The 24,564-nt window shown below is 33.2% G+C and overlaps 1 protein-coding gene across 2 annotated transcripts; it reads left to right on the top strand.

The window, feature by feature from the left end:
- The first annotated feature begins 15,957 nt into the window (after positions 1 to 15,957).
- LOC114191544 (uncharacterized) lies at positions 15,958 to 24,076 on the top strand. 2 transcript variants are annotated; one of them, XM_028080773.2, is made up of 8 exons: positions 15,958 to 16,202; positions 18,877 to 19,051; positions 19,368 to 19,547; positions 21,768 to 21,848; positions 21,930 to 22,093; positions 22,655 to 22,791; positions 23,030 to 23,145; positions 23,581 to 24,076. In XM_028080773.2, the coding sequence occupies exons 1-8, from the start codon at positions 16,078 to 16,080 to the stop codon at positions 23,827 to 23,829; spliced, it is 1,227 nt and encodes a 408-aa protein (XP_027936574.1). In that variant the 5' UTR covers positions 15,958 to 16,077; the 3' UTR covers positions 23,830 to 24,076. The 2 variants fall into 2 exon arrangements, with proteins under 2 accessions (XP_027936574.1, XP_027936583.1); XM_028080782.2 differs by having other exon boundaries at positions 16,004 to 16,215.
- The last annotated feature ends 488 nt before the right edge of the window (positions 24,077 to 24,564 follow it).

The raw sequence follows: 24,564 nt of genomic DNA, 5'->3' as shown, positions 1-24,564 counted from the left end.
TTCTATTATTTATTTAGCCGGACGAAATTGGGTGTTGACAATGTGAAACTCTCCATAATTGTTTCATCATTAAATATTGGTTTAATGACACGCAAAGTCCTCGTTTTGGTTAAGAAATCTCAATTGGGTCCTCAGCTTCAAAATTGTCCCAATTGAGTCCTTAAGTTTGAAAATTTGTATTAAATAAGGGCCAATCGTTAACACTGTTAAAATGTTTAACGGCGATGTACAGTAGACAGTTTGCGTTGAACTTTTTTACTGACGTGGAAAATAAAAAATGTAAAACGAAAAAAAGGAAAAGAAATGGAACGACATTGGCTGGTAATCTCAAAAGTTAACAAATCTCCAAATTTGAAGTTAGGGTTTATTTACTTCATGTCGCAGGAACTGAGCAGTGGAGCGCGAAGCTAAGGAAAAGGTGGGTAGGGTGGAAGATTAGGGCATTTGTTCTAGCGTTCGTGGGTTTCACTTGTTGGTGGGTCATTTTCATTGGCGTTCATGGTTCATCAAAGAAGAATTTGTAGGAGGTGCACTGTTGTGAAGGTGAGTTAGCTTTGGATGTTGGATTTTGCTACTAAATTTGATTATATTCCTTTAAGTATGATTTGGTGCACTTTATTCTGTGATTGTTTTGTTTTGCGTAAGATTTGGTTGGTGGATAATGTTGTTTAAGTGTGTCGGTTATGTGTAAAGTTTGTTTGCTTTTCCATATTCGGTGTGGTGGTGGGGTTCTCTTTTATGGTTTTTGTCTCCCACGTGGGTGTCTAAATATTTTGTCATTGTGGTCCCCCATTTCAGTGTGTGGTAGGGACTGTAATTTCTTAATTGATTTGTGGTTATATCTGTATATATAGGGTGATATGTGTGACGACCGCTTTGAAGTTGTGGTCCACCACAGTGGAAGTTTTGTATGTCATGATAATGGGAAACTGGTCTTTGAAGGGGAAACTATAAAGTGGTTTTGTGACCCGGACAGGTGGAGTTATTTTGAGATTGTAGGTGGACTGACAGAGTTAGGACACGTCAATATTAAGGAGTTATGGTACTCTTTAGGAGGTGGGTCAGTGTTGGAAGATAGGTTAGAACTTTTAACAGATGATAAGGGTGTTATGCATATAGTTAACTTAGCCAAGCTAAATGGTGTAGTGCACTTGTATGTGGTACATAAGATGACTGAACCAGAGATAATAGAGGCCATTGAGGGGGTTCAACCTGGTTTAGAAGAGATAGAAGAGGGTACCGAGTTTGGGTGTGTTGGTGAAGGGGAGCAGATACAAATTGAAGCTGAACCTGGATTAGAAGATATACACGAGGATGGTCAGTTTGAATGTGGTGGTGAAGTTGATAAAGAGGTGGGAGCTGGTAATGGTTTAGGTCAACATGAGGTGGAGGATGGTTTGGGTGGAGGTGAACATGAGGTGGAGGATGGTGTGGGTGGAGGTGAACATGAGGTGGAGGATGATAGTGAGGGTAGAAAAGAAAATGTAGATGTTTGTGAAGAAGAGGAGGAAGATGATACATATGTTGATGATGTACTTCTGGAAGAGGATACTGAATCTGAGACTTGTAGTGATGAGGGACTAATTGATGTTAGCATTGAATGTGAAGTTCACAGTGATATGGAAGATGAGTGGGTTGGTGATATTGAATGTGAAGTTGAAAATGTTTCACAGCAGGATGCTGAGTGTGCAAAGACAAAAGATAGAAAAAAACCACAACGGTCCTCTAGGAAAAATGTGAAACATCAGCAAAGTGATTCAGATAGTGTTGAAGACAGTCCTGTTTCTGATAATGAGTGGCATTCTGATGAGTTAATTAGTGCATCAGAAAGTGAGGAGGATACCTTTGATAAAGAAAGTTATGGTAGGTTTCCAACGTTTTGTATGCCAAAAAAAATATATGATTTCAAATAGGAAGTAGGAACTTTTTTTACTGAGAAGAAGGAGTTCACAGATGCCATGCGCACTTATTCACTTCAAAATGGGAAAAATTTGAAATTTGTTAAGAATGATAAGAAGAGAGTTTCAATAAAATGTGTGGGTGCTGGTGGAAAATGCACATGGTATGCTTATTGTGCATACATGTCTGCTATAAACACATGGCAGCTAAGGAAAATAATTGATGTTCATACCTGTATGGTGCTTTTCATGATTGTATGGTGCTTACGATGGTATGAAAAATATATTGTGTGTTGCTCTTAGTGAGTTTCTGGTTTTGCATGCATGGAACAATGGGAGAGAACTGATATTTTGCCCAAGTGAGCTCGTCTCGCCTAGACGAGAATAGAAGAAGCTCGTCCTGGTTTTTGCTCGAGCTCTCGCTCAAACGGAGAGCCTTCGTTTTGAGCGATGAATCATCTCGTTCAGGTGAGAGGGTCTCGCTTAAGCAAGAATTCGTGGAACTTGGTGGGTTCTTTGCTTGAGTTGTTGCTCAAGCGGAAGACCTCAACTTTGAGCGACGAACAATCTCGCCCATGAGAGAATGTCCCGCCCAAGCGAGAACTCGCAAAGCTTTCCAATGCTCTCTGTTTGTAGTCTCGCCTAAGCGAGAGCCTGTAGCTTGAGCGAAAGACACATTTCGCTTGAGCGAGGGCCCATGGCTTGAGCGAGACTAGTGCATAAACGTGCTCTAACGTTGTTCTCTTCCATATTTTCGGTTGTTGGTTGCATGATTGATTGGATTACCTTATTTAAAGCATGAAGTATGTGAATATGCATGTATCATTTGATTTTATGGACTGTAATTGATGAGCTTGGTATGAATAAAGTCATGAATCATGGTTAGTTGGTTGGTTGGTTGGGTTAGGCATGAATGAAATATGGATCTTGACTAGTTGGATCGGCCTTGGTATGATGTAATAATGTGTGAGATACAATATGGTTTGGTATGAAAAACCTGGTTGTGGATTGAGATAGACGTAATTCCATGAAACTCTTGGTGAGATTTCATGGTGGTGTTGTAATTTACATAATCAAGTAAGGATTGCATCCTGAAACTCTAAAGAGTCAGTTAGTCTCACGTAGAGCGGACTGACTCAAGTGGTGAGAGTAGTAGGAGGCCCTAATCTTTGGCAGAATAATGACCTTAGATGTTTGAAGACTAACCTTGTGTGTGGTAGGGTGAAACTCATTGGCAATGGCTTTGCAGAGCAGTAGAAGTCACCACAAGTGCAAGCATCTGTGATTCTGACCTATTATATGTATCAGGATAAATTGAGTTTTAGAGTCTTGTTGTTTGTTATCACGTGCTTGAATGAGTGATATGTTCTTGATTTTAAATTGCATGTTTAATTGTTTGATAAAGATCTTTTTACTCTAGCTTACCCTCTTTGTTTGTGTTTGTCTTTTTGTGTGATTTTCCTTTTTGCAATGATCACTAATTCCTTGGTGTGAGCAGATATGAGAACCCCTGGTGATCGCAATGACAATGACGATGGGAATGTTGCAGCGTAGTGGTCATGTGTTGATGTTAGCCTCACTGTTGAGCACACGTTTTGAAGGACTTATGTTGTTTTGTAATCTCTTGCTCTATGAACAAGCTTTATGGACATCCATTGAACTGTTATCTTTTGTCCTGACATTTTGTAACACCTCTGTTTTCCTTATTGGTATATTTGGATGAATATAAAATCTTTTATACCTTAAGTCTCATGCTCTTTAGATATTATAAATAATGCGATGTTTTATTTAATTAGATTTATTTATTAAATAAGATGTTACACTTATATATATATATATATATATATATATATATATATATATATATATATATATATATATATATATATATATATTATTGCTCGAACCTTTGTTTCATTTACATTAGTATAATAATTTAATAATATAATAAAAAGGTTGTGGAGCATATTGAAAATAAAGGATGTTAAAATATTATTTTTTTCTTTTATATTTATTAGCTTTTCATTGTTTTATTTTATTTACAAACATAGTTTATTGTGTTTTTTCATTCAAATATTTATTTTTTCAAATAGTACATTAAATTTAAATATATATATATATATATATATATATATATATATATATATATATATATATATATTTTGTTGGGTATTAGGCTTCCTTCTTATGTGGAGAAAAGGTCCAAAATTTAAGAAACCCATGTCTCACTTAACCTAGTGGAGAGGGGGCTATAAAATAAATAGAGAGGCAGAACAATAGAGTCAGAACACACTGAAAGTCCTAACACATAGAGGGAGAGGTAGAGGGAAAATTCTGTTCACGTTTTTCACAGAGCTGTCACAGTAGAATCGGCGCTGCGGATTCGTTCACCGTTGGATCAGGCTGAAATTTTTACAGCAGGTTCGGAATTCATTTCTCTTCATTCTGACCGGTCGGATCTTTGATACGAGGTCTGAGTTGGAAGATATTAATTTCGCACTGCAGCAGTGATTTGTACAGGTTTTCCTCTCTTGTTCTTCTCTATTTTGAAAGCTTTGTTGCTTTGTTATTTGGTTGGGTGTTGGCACTAATTTGTGATATTGATTGAGACTCTTTTGTACTCTTGTTGATCATAGTGGAGCTATTTCTTTGGTCTGGACGACTCGTGGTTTTTACCCTTGATTAGAGGGGTTTTCCACGTTAAAAATCTTGGTGCCTTTATTTGTGCTTTTGGTGATTTATTATTACTGCTCTTTGATTATTGCTCCTCATAGATTCTTGTAAGTTAAGGGAAATTATATCCGCTGCATTCTCTGGTATATTGTTTATGTTATTGTTTTCCCCATCAGAGTGACATCAAAGCTCTTGGTTGGGCTATATTTACTTGTTTGAATAATGGAGGCAAATGCAAAGATGGTTGCTTTGAATGGTACAAATTATCATTTGTGGAAGGGCAAGATGAAAGATTTATTATTTGTCAAGAAATTGCATCTTCCAGTCATAGAAGCCAGATTCTATGTCTAAAGAAGAATGGGACTTTGAGCACCAACATGTATGTGGTTTTATTCGGCAATATGTTGAAGATAATGTTTATAATCATATTGCTAATGAGACACATGCCAGAGCTTTGTGGGAGAAGATTGAGTCTTTGTATGCTTCTAAGTCGGGCAATAATAAATTGTATTTGTTAAATTGCTTGATGGATTTGAGGTACAGGGAGAATTCTTCTATTTCTGATCACTTAAATGAGTTTCAAGGGCTCCTAGATCAATTGTCAGGAATGGGCATAAAGTTTGATGACGAAGTTATGGGATTATGGTTGCTTAATACTCAACCAGAGTCTTGGGAGGTATTTCGGGTTTCAATTACAAACTCTGCCTCGAATGGTGTTGTTTCTTTTCAGATGGCAAAGAGCGGTGCTCTTAATGAAGAGATGAGAAGGAAGGCACATGGTTCTTCATCTCAGTCTGAGATGCTTATTACAGAAGCTAGGGGGAGAAGTCAGAAAAAGGAACATAAAGGTGGTAGAGAGAAGAGTAGGAGCAAGTCCAAGTCAAGATACAAGAATTTAGAGTGCCATTTTTGTCACAAAACTGGGCACATTCAGAAATACTGTTTTAAGTGGAAAAAGGAGAACACAGACAAGAAGGGAAAACAGAGAGAGAATGACCATGATGATGATCGTGTCACTACTGCTACAGATGGTGATATTGTTCTTCTTCGTGACTTTGAGTCCGTTAATCTTGTATCTGATGAGAGCATGTGGATTATTGATAGTGGTGCTACACTGCATGTTACACCTAGGAAGGAGTTCTTCACATCTTACACTCCTGGTGATTTTGGAGTGTTGAAGATGGGTAATGATGGTGAGTCTAAAGTGATTGGTGTTGGTGATGTTTGCCTGCAAACCAACATGGGAGTGCAGTTGTTGCTTAAAGGAGTCAATGCTCCGGATGTCCGTTTTAATTTAATCTTTGTGCAGTTGCTTGATGATTGTGGTTATGACAATCACTTTGGTTCTAGTAAATGGAAGCTCACTAAAGGTAACTTGGTTATGGCCAGAGGGGAGAAACAATCTAAATTGTACTAGACTAAAGCTTTGGTTGCTAAAGACAGTGTGAATGCTATGTATATGGAGGCATCTTTGTGGCACTGGAGGCTTGGTCATATAAGTGAGAAAGGGCTTAACTGCTTAGCTAAAAAGGATGTGCTTGTGGGATTGAGAAATGCAGAATTGGAGAAATGTTCTCATTGCATGGCTGGTAAACAAACCAGAGTATCTTTTAAGAAGCATCCTCCCTCAAGGAAGTCAGAATTGCTTGAATTGGTGCATTCTGATGTTTGTGGCCCATTAAAGGTAAAGTCATTTAGTGGTGCACTTTACTTTGTTACTTTTATTGATGATTGTTCTAGGAAGCTATGGGTCTATGCTCTTCAGTGGAAAGATCAAGTACTTGAAAAGTTCAAGGGATTTCATGCTATGGTTGAGAGGCAATCAGGCAAGAAGCTGAAATGCATTTGTAGTGATAATGGTGGTGAGTACCGTGGACCTTTTGATGTTTATTGCAGGCAGCATGGTATTAGACACGAGAAGATTCCTCCTAAAACTCCTTAGTTGAATGGTCTAGCGGAGAGGATGAATAGGACCTTGATTGAAAGGGTTACATGTACGCTTTCAGAAGCAAAGTTGCCTAAGCACTTTTGGGGAGAGGCATTGCTTGCAGCTGTGCATGTTATTAATCTCAGTCCCGTAGTTGCTTTGAATACTAAGGTGCTAGACAAAATTTTGTTTGGTAAGAATGTTAGCTATGATCATTTGCGTGTCTTTGGTTGCAGGGCATTTGTTCATGTTCCTAAGGATGAAAGATCCAAGTTAGATAAAAAGACAAGGCAATGTATCTTTATTGGCTATGGTGAGGATGAATTTGGCTACAGGTTTTATGATCCTGTTGAGAAGAAGCTTGTTAGAAGCCGTGATGTACAATTCATGGAAGACCAGACCATTGAAGACATTGATAAGGTGGAGAAGACCACACCCGAGAAAGATAGTAATCTCACTGATGGTAATCCGATGAGGTTGCCCGCTCACAATTTGGAGAATGTTGAAACGGAAGCTCAAGACAATGAGCAACATGGTGATGTTGATGATCAACAGGTTGGAAGTGGAGTAGAGGTTCCAATTGACGATGCTCAAGAGGAACATGATGATGATGATCTTGGTGATATACCTGAATCACCTCAAGTTCAACTCAAGAGGTCTAATAGACAGAAACAACCTTCTACAAGGTATTCTTGTGATGAGTACATAACCTTGACTGACGGTGGAGAACTTGAGTGTTTTGAAGAGGCAAAGTTCGTTGTTATTACTGAAGCATGCAAGGAGTTGTTATGGTTGAAGAAATTCTTGCAGGAGCTTGGTTTTAGGCAAGATAACTATTCATTGTTCGTTGATAGCCAAAGTGCTATCCATCTTGGTAAGAATCCAACTTTTCATTCTAGATCTAAACATAATGATGTGAGGTATCATTGGATACGTGATGGTTTGGATGCTAAGTTGTTGGAGTTGGAAAAGGTTCATACAGATGATAATGGTGCTGATATGATGACTAAAGCATTGCCAAGAGGGAAATTTGAAGTTTGTTGTGAGATCGACGGTTTAGCGGTTATCTCCACATAGTTGTGAGGGGGAGATTTGTTGGGTATTGGGCTCCCTTCCTATGTGGAGAAAAGGCCCAAAATTTGAGAAGCTCATATCTCACTTAACCTAGTGGCGAGGAGGCTATAAAATAAATAGAGAGGCAGAACAATAGAGTCAGAACACACTGAAAGCCCTAACACATAGAGGGAGAGGTAGAGGGAAAATTCTGTTCACGTTTTTCACAAAGCTGTTACAGTAGAATCGGCGCTGCGGATTCGTTCACCGTTGGATCGGGCTGAAATTTTTACAGCAGGTTCGGAACTCATTGCTCTTCATTCTGACCGGTCGGATCTTTGATACGAGGTCTGAGTTTGGAGATATTAATTTCGCACTGCAGCAGTGATTTGTAGAGGTTCTCCTTTCTTGTTCTTCTCTATTTTGAAAGCTTTGTTGCTTTGTTATTTGGTTGGGTGTTGGCACTAATTTGTGCTATTGATTGAGACTCTTTTGTACTCTTGTTGATCATAGTGGAGCTATTTTTTTGGTCTGGACGACTTGTGGTTTTTACCCTTGATTAGAAGGGTTTTCCACGTTAAAAATCTTGGTGCCTTTATTTGTGCTTTTGGTGATTTATTATTGCTGCTCTTTGATTATTGCTCCACATAGATTCTTGCAAGTTAGGGGAAATTATATCCGCTGCATTTTCTGGTATATTGTTTGTGTTATTGTTTTCCCGATTATATATATATGATGCTAATAATAATAATAATATATAATGATGTATTTATTTATTTTTTGTTTTCTTACGAAGATTTTTATCTTTTTATTATTGTTTTTGTAACAGTGATTCAACCTTTTACAACGTGGACAAGGTAGGCTTACTCAACACACATTACTAGCGGTACTTATGTTAGGTTTGATTTGAAAAAAAAAAAAGAATGTCTTACTTGGTTTAGATACATTACTCTTTTTTTTCTTATCATATACTTTACTTTGCACAATTTATCCTGAAAAATAAGATATAGCAGAAAACATGAAAAATATTTCCTTCACTGAAATTATTAGTTTAAACCAGTATTTAAATTTTTAATTTTTAATATTAAATAAATCGCCAAGCCTATAATTAGAAAATCACCATGCTCTTTTATTCTTCGATAAACAATAAAGGAAGTATAGAATAATAATCGTCTTCCTTCTACACAAATTTATCCAACTCAATAACGTTTTTACATTATATTTCATTTATTTTAATAATTTTTTTTAACTTTGACGCAAAATTTAAATTCGTCAATGTCCAAAGTTTTAATATATTTTAGTATTCAAATTTTAAAAATGAATGAAAATAGTCTTTTTAACCAAATTACGTTATATATTTTTAACATGTTAAATGTACTTTCCAGCAAATATTAAAGGAAAAACATGTCAAACGATATAAACAACTTAAATGTTAGCATTAAATGCTTTTGACAGAAAAAAACAATTTAATAAATTAATTGCATGTAACAAATACTTATATTAAATATATTTAACAAAAGTTTTGAACTAAAAAAAAATGTAAGATTCTATAAAATCCTTTTAAGTGAGATAGAATTTTTATGAAAGACACTTAATTCTTTTATATTAAAAAACTTTAGTATAAATAAGAATCATTAAATAAAGTTCATTTTATAAAAGCTACTATATAACATTTCCCTTTCTCTACATTATCTTTGAGTTTTTAATCCTCTACTAGTATGTTTGAAGACCATAACATATTGTAGGACTCTTAATGACAATGTCTACTTTCCTTTGTTGAACATAGCAAGTTCTTATTTTTCTCTTTTTAGAGTAGTTTGGTCTTTGGCTTGCATGTGTAGGGTGTAGGGTTGCATGTCTGGTCTAAGAGTTATTGATGAATTTTTGTTTAATTATGATCATTGGGCTATGATCATATCTTTGATTTGAGCCTTTTTTGTGCATATAATGATTTCTCAATGATTATGTGTGTTTAGAGATCAAAGGAGTTTGTGTTGTGCTCTTGGTTAAGTAAGGAAAGTTACTTATTTAAATTTGATTTGTTTTTGGTAAGGAATTGTGGTATAAATTTCTTTTAGACTGATTGAAATTGATGGATGAGATGAATTGGCTGTTTTGAAGAAATAGATGTTGTGTTTGGTTGACTTAATGGTGTTATTAGAGTTGTATATGTGTAATTGTGGTTTGGTGGTATGTTGGTCTCAAGGATTGGTAAACTCGACTAAATTGGTTGCAAATGGTGCATTTGATAAGTTGAAATTGGTTGTGGTTTGCGAAGAGGAAAAAAAACTATCTGAGACCAAAAACAAATTTACCAATCCATTATAGTTGTGTAAAAATGTTGATGTGTGAAATTGTGATTTGATGTTGATTTTGCTTAAAAAATTCGTAAGTTTGATTCAATTGGTATTAGATGGGACATTTTTGACTTGGTAAGATTGGTTTTGATATGTAAGGGCGAAGAAAAATATCACCTGAACCCAAGAAAGCATATTCACCAATTTGTCATGACTTATAAAGTATGCACTCGTTGGGCAAGATTTTCTTTCTATGAGCGAGAGCATAATTCACAAAGTCAGAGAGGCAGAGAAGGGTCCACTCGTTAGGCAAATTTATGTGAATTGTTCCCAGAGGTCCTATTCACAAAGTGAGCTAGACAAATGTTGGAAGATTTTCTTCCAGTATTTATTCGTTGGGCGGGCCATAGTGTCGCCCTATGAGAAGAGACTTTACTTATGATATTGATTTATATGTAGTTTGAAATGCTTTGTGAGATGTATCTATGTATATAGTTGTGATGTTTAATATTGAATGAGATGAAAATATGTGATTATATAGTGGTGTTAAAGATGTGGTGGTGACGTGATGAAAGTGAAAAGGCTTTCAATGGTGAAAGTATTTCACTCTTATGTTAGGTTTATTGAGTAGGAACTCATAAGGAGATTATCCAGACTCTATTAGGTATTCTAACTCATATAGAGAAAGATACTTTGTTAGTAAGAGTTGATGGAAGTTTCTATGATGGAAATTGGTTTTAAATGGAACATTTTTTGCGTGTCATGGTGAGCTAACATTGTCATGTAGGAAGGTTGAGTAGAGTCATGGTTTATAAAGCAAAATCTGTGGGATTCTTATGATAAGTGCAAAATCTTTGATGTTCGATTCAATACACAATATCCTATGGATGTAGATGTTGTAATGTATTTAGATGATGGTGTATGATTGGATTGAAATTGTTGTATGTGATTGCTTGTTTTTAATTATTTGATTTAAATTATAAGTGTTTTCCTTTTTAAATATAATAGCTTATCCTAGTTTGTGATTGTATTACTTTTGTCATGATTATGTGTTACACAGGAACATGAGATAATATAGGTAGAAACCAAATAGTGATCTAGTCCTAGATTAATGTAGAGATAGATAATTGCATGTGTATAACTTATATTGTATTGTATCATAATATTTCTCTTCCTTTATATAAACTTTATATTTTGAAGAACTATGTATGTATACATATTTTGAAGAATATTGTAACACACCTTTATCATAACTATTAAAATGAATGAATTTAAATATAAGGACTAAAATAACTATTTATGGATCACAATTTATCATTTTTAAAACAACTAATTTATCAATAATTAGTGAAAACATTCTTCATAATAATTTTGTCATTTATAAATCATGTTTCATGGGAATGTCATAAATATTTAGGGTTAAATATGTTTTTGGTCCTTCAAGTTTCAGTGAAATTTGGAATTAGTCCCTCATCAAAATTTTTGACCAATTTAGTCCTTCATCTTTCAAAATGCGTGAATTTAGTCCTTTTAACCAAATTTTGTTAAGTTTATCTGACGTTTCAAACACATTTCATGATAGTATTTAAATTATTTACCACTGTTTGACACATTTTTGTTTCAATGTTAAGTTAAATATTATCATGAAATGCGCTTGAAACATCAGATAAACTTAACAAAATTTGGTTAAAAGGATTAGATTAACGCATTTTGAAAGATGAAGAACTAAATTGGTATAAAGTTTTGATGAGGGACTAATTCCAAAATTGGTATAAAGTTTTGATGAGGGACTAAATTGGTATAAAGTTTTGATGAATGACTAAATTGGTATAAAGTTTCATTGTAACACACCTTCATCACAGTATTTAAAATGAATGAATTTAAATATAAGGACTAAAATAACTATTTATGGATCACAATTTATCATTTTTAAAACAACTAATTTATCAATAATTAGTGAAAACATTCTTCATAATAATTTTGTCATTTATAAATCATGTTTCATGGGAATGTCATAAATATTTAGGGTTAAATATGTTTTTGGTCCTTCAAGTTTCAGCGAAATTTGGAATTAGTCCCTCAAAAACTTTTGACCAGTTTAGTCATTCATCTTTCAAAATGCGTGAATTTAGTCCTTTTAACCAAATTTTGTTAAGTTTATATGACGTTTCAAACACATTTCATGATAGTATTTAAATTATTTACCACTGTTTGACACATTTTTGTTTCAATGTTAAGTTAAATATTATCATGAAATGCGCTTGAAACGTCAGATAAACTTAACAAAATTTGGTTAAAAGGACTAAATGCACGCATTTTGAAAAATGAAGGACTAAATTGGTATAAAGTTTTGATGAGGGACTAATTCCAAAATTGGTATAAAGTTTTGATGAGAGACTAAATTGGTATAAAGTTTGATGAGAGACTAAATTGGTATAAAGTTTCATTGTAACACACCTTTATCACAGTATTTAAAATGAATGAATTCAAATATAAGGACTAAAATAACTATTTATGGATCACAATTTATCATTTTTAAAACAACTAATTTATCAATAATTAGTGAAAACATTCTTCATAATAATTTTGTCATTTATAAATCATGTTTCATGGGAATGTCATAAATATTTAGGGTTAAATATGTTTTTGGTCCTTCAAGTTTCAGCGAAATTTGGAATTAGTCCCTCATCAAAACTTTTGACCAATTTAGTCATTTTAACCAAATTTTGTTAAGTTTATATGACGTTTCAAACACATTTCATGATAGTATTTAAATTATTTACCACTGTTTGACACATTTTTGTTTCAATGTTAAGTTAAATATTATCATGAAATGCGCTTGAAACGTCAGATAAACTTAACAAAATTTGGTTAAAAGGACTAAATGCACGCATTTTGAAAAATGAAGGACTAAATTGGTATAAAGTTTTGATGAGGGACTAATTCCAAAATTGGTATAAAGTTTTGATGAGAGACTAAATTGGTATAAAGTTTGATGAGAGACTAAATTGGTATAAAGTTTCATTGTAACACACCTTTATCACAGTATTTAAAATGAATGAATTCAAATATAAGGACTAAAATAACTATTTATGGATCACAATTTATCATTTTTAAAACAACTAATTTATCAATAATTAGTGAAAACATTCTTCATAATAATTTTGTCATTTATAAATCATGTTTCATGGGAATGTCATAAATATTTAGGGTTAAATATGTTTTTGGTCCTTCAAGTTTCAGCGAAATTTGGAATTAGTCCCTCATCAAAACTTTTGACCAATTTAGTCATTTTAACCAAATTTTGTTAAGTTTATATGACGTTTCAAACACATTTCATGATAGTATTTAAATTATTTACCACTGTTTGACACATTTTTGTTTTAATGTTAAGTTAAATATTATTATAAAATGCTCTTGAAACGTCAGATAAACTTAACAAAATTTGGTTAAAAGGACTAAATTCACGAATTTTGAAAGATGAAGGACTAAATTGGTATAAAGTTTTTATGAGGGACTAATTCCAAAATTTAGTGAAACTTGAGGGATCAAAACATATTTAACCCATATATTTAATACATCTAAAATGTTGGTAGAATGAGAAACATAATTATGCTTTTCTATTAGAAATTTTTTTATACTTTTAAATTATATTGATTTTGATATTTTAAAATATTTTATTTTTTTTAAAATTAATGTATTTTGAAGACACTAAATAAAAACCACTCAAAAGATATCCAAGAAAAATTCTGGACTACAAAATTTTGCCACTATACATGATTAAAAACTATTCCATAAATTGTTAGATTTTGATGATGGTTTTTAAAATTGTCATATTAAATATAATAAAGGTTTAATTAATCGTAAGGTACCCAGTTTGGTACTACTGTGTCAAATTGGTATCCGCTTTTAAAAAAATGTCAATTGCATCCCAACTTTTGAAAATTGCTTCAATTAGGTCCCTTTCAGGTTAGTCAACGTGTCACGTGTCAATCTGTGATTTTTTTATTTTTATTTTTTATTTTTTTATTTTTTTTTAATTTAATTTTTTTTTAATTTTTTTTTAAAATTTTTTAAAAAAAAATTAAAAATGCCACGTGTCAAGTCCCTGTGTGTGACACGTGGCATTGTCAGTGCCACGTGGCATTGTAATGCCACGTGTCAGTGTCACTATTAGATGTCTTTGTGTTGATTTCGATTTAGTCCCCACATATGTCTTTTTGTTTGAATTTAGTACCTAAGTATGTGTATCTAATTCAATTTTGTCCCAATTTTTTTTTAATAATTAAAATATTTTTGTAATCCATTTTTTATAAGATTAAAAATAATTAAGTATAAATATTTTTACAAAATTAAGTACTAATATTTATAATGTTTCTCTCAATTTCAAATCAAATTTATTATTTGTATGAATGTTATGCTATTTTTTTTTATTAAAAATGACTTAATAAAATGACTTTTACCACTAAATTTTAATATAAATATCAAATATTTAATTTTTTTAAAACTTTTATACTTAATTACTTTTAATTTTATTAAAAAATATTTTAATTATTAAAAATTATTAGGTCAAAATTGAATCAAATACACATAAGTAGGTACTAAATTGAAACGAAAAAACATAAATGGGGACTAAATCGAAATCATCACAATGGCATCTGATAGTGACACTGACACGTGGCATTACAATGCCACGTGGCATTGACAATGCCACGTGTCACACACAGGGACTTGACACGTGGCATTTTTAATTTTTTTTTTTTAAAAATTTAAAAATTAAAAAAAATTAAATTTTTTTTAAAAAAAATAAAAAAAACCACAGATTGACACGTGGCACTTTGACTAACAACGTTAGTCAACTTTGTCTGAAAGGTACCTAACTGAAGCAATTTTCAAAAGTTGGGATGCAATTGACACTTTTTTAAAACCGGGTACCTATTTGACACACTAGCCCCAAACTGGATACTATAGGATTAATTAAACCTATAATAAAATATTCCCAGTCTAAGATTCTTGAAAAACTTAAAAGAATTTATGTTCTAAAACTTGGTAGGCAAGATTACTACACTCATGCGAGAAGAGATTGATTGGTAGCACTTATTTCTATTTGTATGATGATAATTTTGGGTATGAGTTAATATATTCGCTTAAGTGATATATATATATATATATATATATATATATATATATATATATATATATATATATATATATATATATATATAACATATAATATATCAAAATTATCAATATTAATGAAAGTAAAATTATGCTATTTTCTTTTTCATACACTTCACATTTTTTTATATTTAATTAATATAATCAATTATTTAAAACAAATAGTTTTTCTATTTTTTTGTTGTTGCATAGGAATAATTTGTTGTGAATTTATATCATTGTTTCATTAGTTAAATGAAATATCTTATTTTTTTATTTAACATTAACAAAATATTACTTTTATTTTAAAATATTAAACAATTTAAAGTAAATAAATTAAAAAAGTAAAAAATATATATATTAAGAGTTAATTAGAAATAAAAAAATTAAGAGATGTACATGAAAAATTTTCCTAATTAAACATGATGTATTTACATGAAAAGGTTAAATAAATAGAAAATACATTATAACATATGATGACAATTCAAATTATCAATACTAGCGAACACACAGCTGCGACAATGTATGTGTGTATATATTTTTTAAATATGTGTGATATTATATTAGTATGTGATAATATTATAAGATTATTAAGTTAATATATATTAAAATTATATTTATTAAAAATAAAGTGAAATATAACAGAACAGGTAAAAGAGTAACCATTGATAAACAAAGAAAAAGAGAAGAAACAGACACATATGATTTTATAAAAAGTTTGTAAAAATAACGGTCAATCTTTAAAAATTTAATAAATTATATTTAAAAGATAAAATCGGTATCTTAAAAAGTAGACAAAAAAAAATCCCTTCGTATATTTTTTATGGATAGATAATATTAAAACTAAATTAATAAAACTGAAAAAGATCGAATCAGTTATATAATTTAATCTAACTAAAAATGCCACAGATTTGAAAGTGATTATTATAATGTTTGTCCTTATCCAATTACAAGTTCTAAGTTGTTGAATGTTTAGTTTCCTCTTGCAATAATCCAACAACGTGTTCTCATAGCCCAACTAAACCAAGTCATTGATCCAATTTCCTTCCTCTACTGCAATTCTTTCCTTTCCATGGCTATGCATAAGATCCTGCAAAGGGGTCGTCCATTCCTCAATACCCCTCTGCAACTTGCCTCTTCACCTGCTTCAGCTTCTCACACATTTCCCTCTTGTGGTGATGAATCTCTTCATGTTCGGTAATTTTTTATGGTAACCCATTTGCTTGTATTCTCTATTATGTATGCGGAAATTGTTTCACGAATTATCCTCTCACAGCAAAGTTCAAATTTTGGGTCTTGATATAATTGCTCGGATTTCGGGTTCTCTTGAATCGGACTGAGTTTGCTCTTTCCGGGTTTATTGTGTTAGTGTTGAAAGGGAAACCATTGTTTGATTATTGCTTTCTGTTTAATTAATTCTTACTGAGTTCGACTTGAATATTGTTTGGATGGTGAATGCAAAAAGTTCAGAAGCCCCTCAGGAAATTTTAGCCCATCTTAGTATACAGAAACTGATGTTGTAATTTGAAGATGTTTTGGCTAGAATTAGGATAGGTTGGTTGTTTTGTGCTTCTTCACTTGGATTGGAGTATGAACTTCATAGAAAATGGATCAGAAACTCTTACAAAAACGAATTCTCAAATGAAAAAAAAAAAAAAAGTTCTGTATTTCTTTCAATTGCACCAAATGTTCACAATACATCCACTGGCACTTCGAGGGTCCAGCAACCTCCCACAACAAAACTATTTCTATCCCCCTTTCCCCAGACCGAAAACACCTATTTATACATAACCTCCCTTCAAACCACAACTATAACTACTAACAGATTTTACAGCTATTTTAATTAAAACAAACAGCTTTATTTTCCTTTTCCTTGTTTCTTCTTTAATAGACCTTTGTAATAAGAGATTGTGTCCTAACAATACCCGGCCCACCAAGATTCACCGTGTCCTCAAGGTGGAATCGGGAAAAGTTCATCAATTATAAAAACTTCATTCATTTTTGTGCTCTTTTTCCTCATGCCCTTCTATTAAGATCATGGTGGAGAGTTGTTTGTTCTTGAAAACATGATTCACACTATATTTTTCTTCACAGCGAAAACATTCTCCTCTACTGATCTTTTCTTGAAGCTGTGATTGTATCAACCTTTTAAAGTGGCCACTGTGGTGGCCATTACTATTAGCCTTTTCCTTGTTATTGTCCTTGCTGGTAACAGATTCAGAAAAAGTATTTGCTTCCCCCGATGGTAGAGCTGCATTATCTGCTGCCAGTGATCTTGGAGGTGCCGTTGTCAATTCCTTTGTTCCTATTTGAATAAGAAAACTCCTCCCCCCTCCCGTGTCTCTATAATCCTATGCTACCTTTGCTATCGTTATATTTTTCCCTTCAATAACATGAGCTATATTCATTATTTCTGAAAGATTTATTGTTTTATACAATTTCAATTCTGCTCTAATCTCCTACTGCAACCCATTCTAGAAAATCTTCATCAAATTCATCCAATCCCTTAATGACTCAGTAAATCTTTCAAATTGAGTGATGAATTCACTCACATATTTCTCCTGCTTAAGAGCCAGCAACGACTCAAAAGGATCTCCCATCAAGACTGGTTGAAACCTTTGGGTAAGTGCGTTCTTGAAACCAACCCAAGACTAGTTTGGGTTGTACGTTTCCCACCACTGAAACTAAGATAGTGCATTAATTTCTATTGCCACCATAACAACTTCCATTTTTTCCTGTTCTTGTACCCCTCTTAGCTGAAAATAGCGCTCAACTTTTCCTATCCCACCCATAGCATCCTCTCTTTCAAAATCAGGAATACCTAGTTGCTTCCATTTATCACAATTCTTGTTTCCCAAGAATGCTGTCTCCGCATAGTCTTCTTGGTTACCTTCATCAATTGCTCTTTGATTCCCAGAATTTGCTGCACTTGCATTCTTCCCACCTCTCTCTTGCACAAATCTTTCCACAATCATTTCCAACCGAGCTATGTGAGAATCTTGTTGTAAAAATCTGGCTTCCAAATCTGCATGCCTTTCGGATAATCTTGCATGCAATCTTTCTTCAAAACATACCGGTAGCTGAAATCCTGTGGCTAAGGTTTTCTCCAAAGTCTTCAATCTTGATTCTGTCATCCTTCACCATATGTAATAACCCACATAGCCCAAATCGAGCTCTTATACCAGTTGATAGAAATTGGATCAGAAACTATTATAAAAGGAATTCTCAAATGGAAAAGTGAATGTTCTGTATATTTTTCTTTTAGATGCATCAAATGTTCATAATACATCCACTGGTACTTTGGGGTTCAACAACCTCCCACAACAAAATTATTTCTATCCCCTTTCCCCATACCAAAAACACCTATTTATACATAACCTCCCTTCAACCTATTTTAATTAAAACAAACAGCTGTATTTTCCTTTTTCTTGGTTTCTTCTTTAATAGACCTTTATAATAAGAGGTTTTGTCCTAACAGAACTGTTTGTGTGAATTGTGATCATCATGCATGCATGTTTGTGGATTGTGAGTGTTATGACTATTGATATATGTGTTGTGTTATGTCACTGGGTAATAGAAATTGGTGGTAGATGATGACAAGTTGTAGCTTTATTCATGAATCATGTTTGGGGCTGATAAAGGTCTAATGAAATATATGCTGCAGAAGGAAATGTTAATATTGATACATTATTAATGTTCGGGACAAGTGTAAAATATGTGTGTACACGCTGCAGAAAGTCTATAATATTATTATGTATTGTTTGGTTATACTCCTTGCTGATTTAATCATGTTAAATTATTAACTTTTTAAAGAAATAATGGTCATTACTTTAGATGATGTTCTTTACTTCCCCAATTTTGAATGCACTAGGGAAATCACAAACACAAGAGAAGTCAGGAATGAATTTGGCAAATATCATATAAAAGATTTATCTCAATGCCTCAACTGGACTTCAAGTCCAAATTACTGTAGTCATGGCTATGTGGTAAATCGTCATTTTGCATCTGAACGCAATGATATATGTACAAAGGGGTTCTCAAGTAAGGTGCAGTTGATCTTAATTATACTATTTTTCCTGTTTGTTATGTATTTTAACTTAAATATGTTGTTAAACAAGGAAGATAGCACATACTTACCTTAATGCATAATTATAGCTGTCATGTTGAACCTATTTTTTCTTTTTCATGAAAAGTGCAAGTCCGTTATTTGAAATTTTAATTTCATACATTCAACATTGAATAATATGATGTTTTTTTTGGTAGTTATATCTAGTTAAGCATTTCCTTTGTTCTTAAACGTTTTTTTTTTGTTATGATTGTCTTGTTGTTGGAGAGTATATGACTGACACTACAATGCTTCAGCTTCTTAAAACTATTCCATACCATGTAAAGATTGTGGAGGTTGGCGCAAGGGATGGATTGCAAAACGAGAAGGCTATTATTCCTACTAATATAAAAGTTGAGTTAATAGAACTACTGGTTTCTTCTGGGTTGTCTGTTGTTGAGGCAACAAGTTTTGTCTCACCAAAATGGGTACCCCAGGTGAGAGAATCTATTATGGAAACAATCATTTGTAATGTTCCCCTTAATATTGTCATATAATCTTTAATATTACTCATCTTTACTTTTTTGTTTGGGGACTTTTTTTAACCATATTTGCATTATGTTTATTACATTGATCTGTTATTTGTCAATTTAATGTATCCAGTCCAGAGGTCTCTGATTAATCTCACTACATTTCTCTGATAATTTTGTTTCTGGGGTATAATGAATAATGGTTCAGCCTTTTCTTTGCTTGATATATGACCTGGTGTTATTTTCTTTGTATAAATGTACCTCATCTTTAAAATTGTTCTGAAACCATTCAACAATTTGTTTGAAAAGTTGTTGGAAATGGGTGATCACGATGGTCCCAGAGTTAGTAGCTTATATCAAATTAGGGAGGGTAGTTATATTTTTTTAATATATGAATACAAAGTTGGGGAAAATGTGTCTCTTTTGTCAATTAGTGATGTCCATCTACTGGATATTTGTTAATGAATGATATTGCAATTAAAATGTGTTATTTTTTGTGAGTTTCTGTCAGCTAAAAGTTCATTTTTGAGCACTATTTATTCAATGTCTCTAAGCATGTGAGTAATAATGACCTTTTAGATATAATAAGCAATTGATTTGCTGGTTCATGGATAAGGAAAATGGACACTTGTAGATAGTGAGACATGATTTGGACTACATGGCTTGCTTGCCTCATGTAAAAAAAAAAAAATTGGTGCTAGATGATAACATGAACTCTCTCTCTCCATATGTTTATCTGGAAGAGTATACCGTCTAGCTGGGTAGACGGTTTGGTGGCTAACAACAATCTGTTATTGTTGTTTTTTAGTTAGTTAGGTTTTTATTTTCAGTTCTAACTAACTTTATACCGTTATGTCTCACTTGTATATGGGTGAGCTGTATACAGTAGAGGGTGACTGGTGACATAACCATCATATTGATTGTATCACTAGAATTAATTATATCTTGTGAATATATAAGACTTGCTTCGTCTCCTAATCGTGTGTCTGTTGTTTTGTTTCTTTCTTTCTGTTCGCTTCATTGTTGGTTTCAGTCGTTTGCATAACAGTTGGGTATCGGTGTCATTTTTATTAATATATGTATGTGTAGGTATATGTGTGTGTGACAACATGTATGTTCATGCTTGGACTGCTAGCAAATATTATTGTTTGTTGAAAGCTTGGAGAAATTATCATTTTTTCTTCAAAAGAGATTTACTAACTGCATATTCATTCAAATAGTGATTAACTTGACTAAGTTTTTGACAAGGAAAGACGTTTTGTCTTCAAGCCTTTTTTTCATTCATATAGTTGACCATTCAATTTGCACAAAAATGGACAAGCTAGCATTTCATATCAGAATCATGTTTGATTTGGGGGGTACATGCATGAATTGCTGCAATTCAATATCACCATTATGAATTGCTTAATTTAGTAATCTGTCTTTTTCTTTTTTGCTTTTCTTTCACCAGTTCTCATAAGAAACTGAAAACTTTAGATAAGTTTACATGGTTAAAATGGAAAGGAACTAAAGGAGCACTAAACCACCCTATTTGTTCATTACACAGCTCTGTTTTTTCATTCTTCTGAAATAGGGATTCACTTAGTCACTCGCATGCCTCTGCAACCTTTTTGGTTGTTCTATTGCTTTATTTTCATTCTTTTTGAAAAAGAGGCTTCTCATGATCACACACTTACTCTATCTGTACCTCACTTGGAAGACACAATGCTTTGTGACTAATGATTTCATTTGGCTATTTGCGATATGGTATTTTTATCTTTTAGCTTCCAGACTAATTGTGACTTAGTTGTGAATTATTATTTGTTTTTTGAGATGTATGGTTCTATTGAGCTTTTCCAGACAAATTGTGTATTGGTTCATTGTGTTTTTTAGTGTCTTGGTCCTAAGATTTGTGGTTCAGGACCCATTGTGTTTCTGCTATTTTTCATTGTGTTTTTGAGTGCCTTGGTTCTATAATTTTGTGATTTTCAATTCAAAAATTAGTGTGGCAAATGATGATTTGAATTGCATTTTGATAACTTATTCCCCATTTCAATTCTTCACATGGCCTGTGGCTGAAGGTTGAAGTGTAAGTTATGTATTTGTCGTGCTTTCAAAATTTTTCAATTAAACATCTTTTTTTAAAATATTTAATGAATAATGGGATCTCCTGAACAACTAATTTCTCAAATTTTTAATTGAATTTAGTTGGCAGATGCAAAGGATGTGTTGGCAGCAATTCAAAATGTTGAAGGTGCTAGGTTTCCTGTCTTGACTCCAAACCTTAAAGTAAGAGTTATATTGAATGGTAAAATATAAAACTTAAATATGTCATGGATGGACATGGTTATCTGAACCCCTCTCATCCAGGGTTTTGAGGCAGCTGTTGCTGCTGGAGCTAAAGAAGTGGCTGTTTTTCCTGCAGCTTCTGAATCATTCTCAAAAGCAAATCTAAATTGTGGCATTGAAGATAATCTTGCTCGTTGCCGTGATATTGCTTCAGCTGCTGGAAGTCTCTCGATCCCAGTTCGCGGGTATACTTTTCAATTGATACTTGTCAATCTCTACTGTAAACAATGGACAGAAAGGATCTTTGAAATATTTGGTCAATTTCTTTTATTTCAAATGTTTCCACTTTGACCCGGATTGATATGGCTCCCTAATGGCATGTTCATTTACATCTGTTACTATTAGTGAGAAATATAATTCTTGGGCTGAAAAACTACTGCCATGTTGACAGATTCATTTAGCTGTAGGATTTAATTGATTTAGTGGCATCAAATAAAATAATAGGTTTTGATTTCTATTTTATTTGAAATTGAAATAGATGCTGATTTGTTTTGTTGATGACAATATATGGTGGTATTCTCACTATCAGATTGTGGTCCCATAATATCTCCATATTGAACTTACAGAAATGGTTTTTGCAGTTAGTAGAATGTGTCCTGGACTCCTACTTGGCCTTATAATCTACTAGTTATTTCTTTAAATGATTTGAATAGTCTTCAAGCAGTCTCATCTTAATCTTCAAGTTAAAATTAAAATTCATCGTATTAAATTTTATGACCAATCACACAACCTAATGTGTATTTCAGATATATATCATGTGTTGTGGGATGTCCCCTGGAAGGAAGTATTGCCCCAGAGAAAGTAGCATATGTGGCAAAATCACTGTATGAGATGGGTTGCGCAGAGATTTCACTGGGTGATACAATTGGTGTTGGCACACCGGGTAATGTCTCGCGTTGCTGTCTCTTATGTTGTGTAAGCAAGTTTAGCTTTGATTGCAGTGCTGGCTGGTGTATCTATCTGACTTGTTAAAAGGCCATGGATCAGTTTTAACCGACTTGACTCTTATATTGTAATGTTGTCTCAACTGTTTAGATGATGGACTGCACATAGATGGTCCTCATTAGTTCTTGCGTATTATCATATTTTTTGAATTTGACTTAGTTTTACTTTCCTTACAGGTACCGTAATTCCGATGCTTGAAGCTGTTTTTGACGTTGTTCCAACTGACATGCTTGCTGTCCATTTTCACGATACTTACGGTCAGGCACTTTCAAATATTTTAATTTCACTTCAGGTGAGCTACATGTTGGGATGCTGACATCTAAGTGGTACAGTCTGTAGGATTTTGCATGTTTTTACATTTGACCCTCCCACAATCACCACAGCAAAATCAACAACTTGGCCAATTTTTTATTTAGCTTCTCTAAAAAGATGGTTAACCTGAACTGCACTCATGTCCCTTGGTATAAAAATTTGTCATGTTCATTCTGAGTTGAATAAATTGGATTAACAACCATGATAAAGCCCTGGTCCTTTTCTTCAGCCAAGCAAGAAACTATTTGTTTTTGCAGCCTAAGAAATAACTGTTCATGGTTAAACATGGAGATGCACGTACAAGTATCTTATTACAGCATGGCAGAAAGAAGTATAACTGAGGATTCACAACTTCTGTGTATCTTCCAAAACAACACCTAATTGGTTAAATCTGGTCTGGTCATTTATTTTACAGATGGGTATCAGCACAGTGGATTCATCTGTTGCTGGTCTTGGAGGTTGTCCATATGCAAAGGGTGCAACTGGGAATGTAGCCACTGAGGATGTCGTTTACATGCTGAATGGACTTGGAGTGAAAACAAATGTGGACCTTGGAAAGCTTATGCTAGCCGGGGATTTCATTTGCAAGCATTTAGGACGTGCATCTGGTTCCAAAGCAGCTACTGCTTTGAGTAAAGTTACTAGTCATGCCTCCAAACTATGAGTAACTAAAGCTAGTCATGCACCTGCATGATAGCTGCATTGTTTGCCCACTGTTGCGTATGCATTTATGTTGGTATTCCTGTCCAGTGGGCCCTGCCATTAGAAAGAGTGAGCCAGCAAAACACAGTGTAAATGAAATGCTGTTCACTTCTGCTTTGTTCTGAGCCCGTTGAGTCGCTTTGATTGTTGAGAGAGACATCACATGTTGAACATAACAAATAATAAAATGCATAGAATGTCCAAGTTCAGCTATTGTCATCTTTCACGCATTTTTTCACAATGAAGTAGTTGAAGTCACTATTTCTTCTTCTGGTTGGACATTTTTTTCTTGCAATTCCTTCTGGAATACATTACAAGGTCTGTGATCCTAATTTTATTTTCTTGCATCCTTGATTTGGAAGCTTCTAATGAAGCTTAGGTGGCACTTATCACAATCTATGATGCCCCCAGATACAATGTGCATAGTGATAAGATTATGATCAAAATATATTGAACATGATACATGCAGATACATGTCTATGTATAGAAGTGTAATTTTGTAAATCCAAATGAAGAAAGAACATCTTTTTGGACATTACTAAGACAAAAAACCATAAAATTAAGTCATCATAAATTACTTTTTTTATCACTTATAAATAGGGGATTATACTGTCTATCTCATGTCTCTTTTGAGATTATCTTTAGTTCATGCATATGAATAGACAGTGCTTCCATGCTTCTACAAGTTGATATGTCT

The sequence above is a fragment of the Vigna unguiculata genome, chromosome 1, assembly GCF_037176805.1.
Source record: "Vigna unguiculata cultivar grain cowpea cultivar isolate G323 ecotype 2 chromosome 1, ASM3717680v1, whole genome shotgun sequence".
Taxonomy (NCBI): Eukaryota; Viridiplantae; Streptophyta; class Magnoliopsida; order Fabales; family Fabaceae; genus Vigna; species Vigna unguiculata.
The sequence above is the reverse complement of the archived record's forward strand: the minus strand, read 5'-3'. Positions and strand labels throughout refer to the sequence as shown.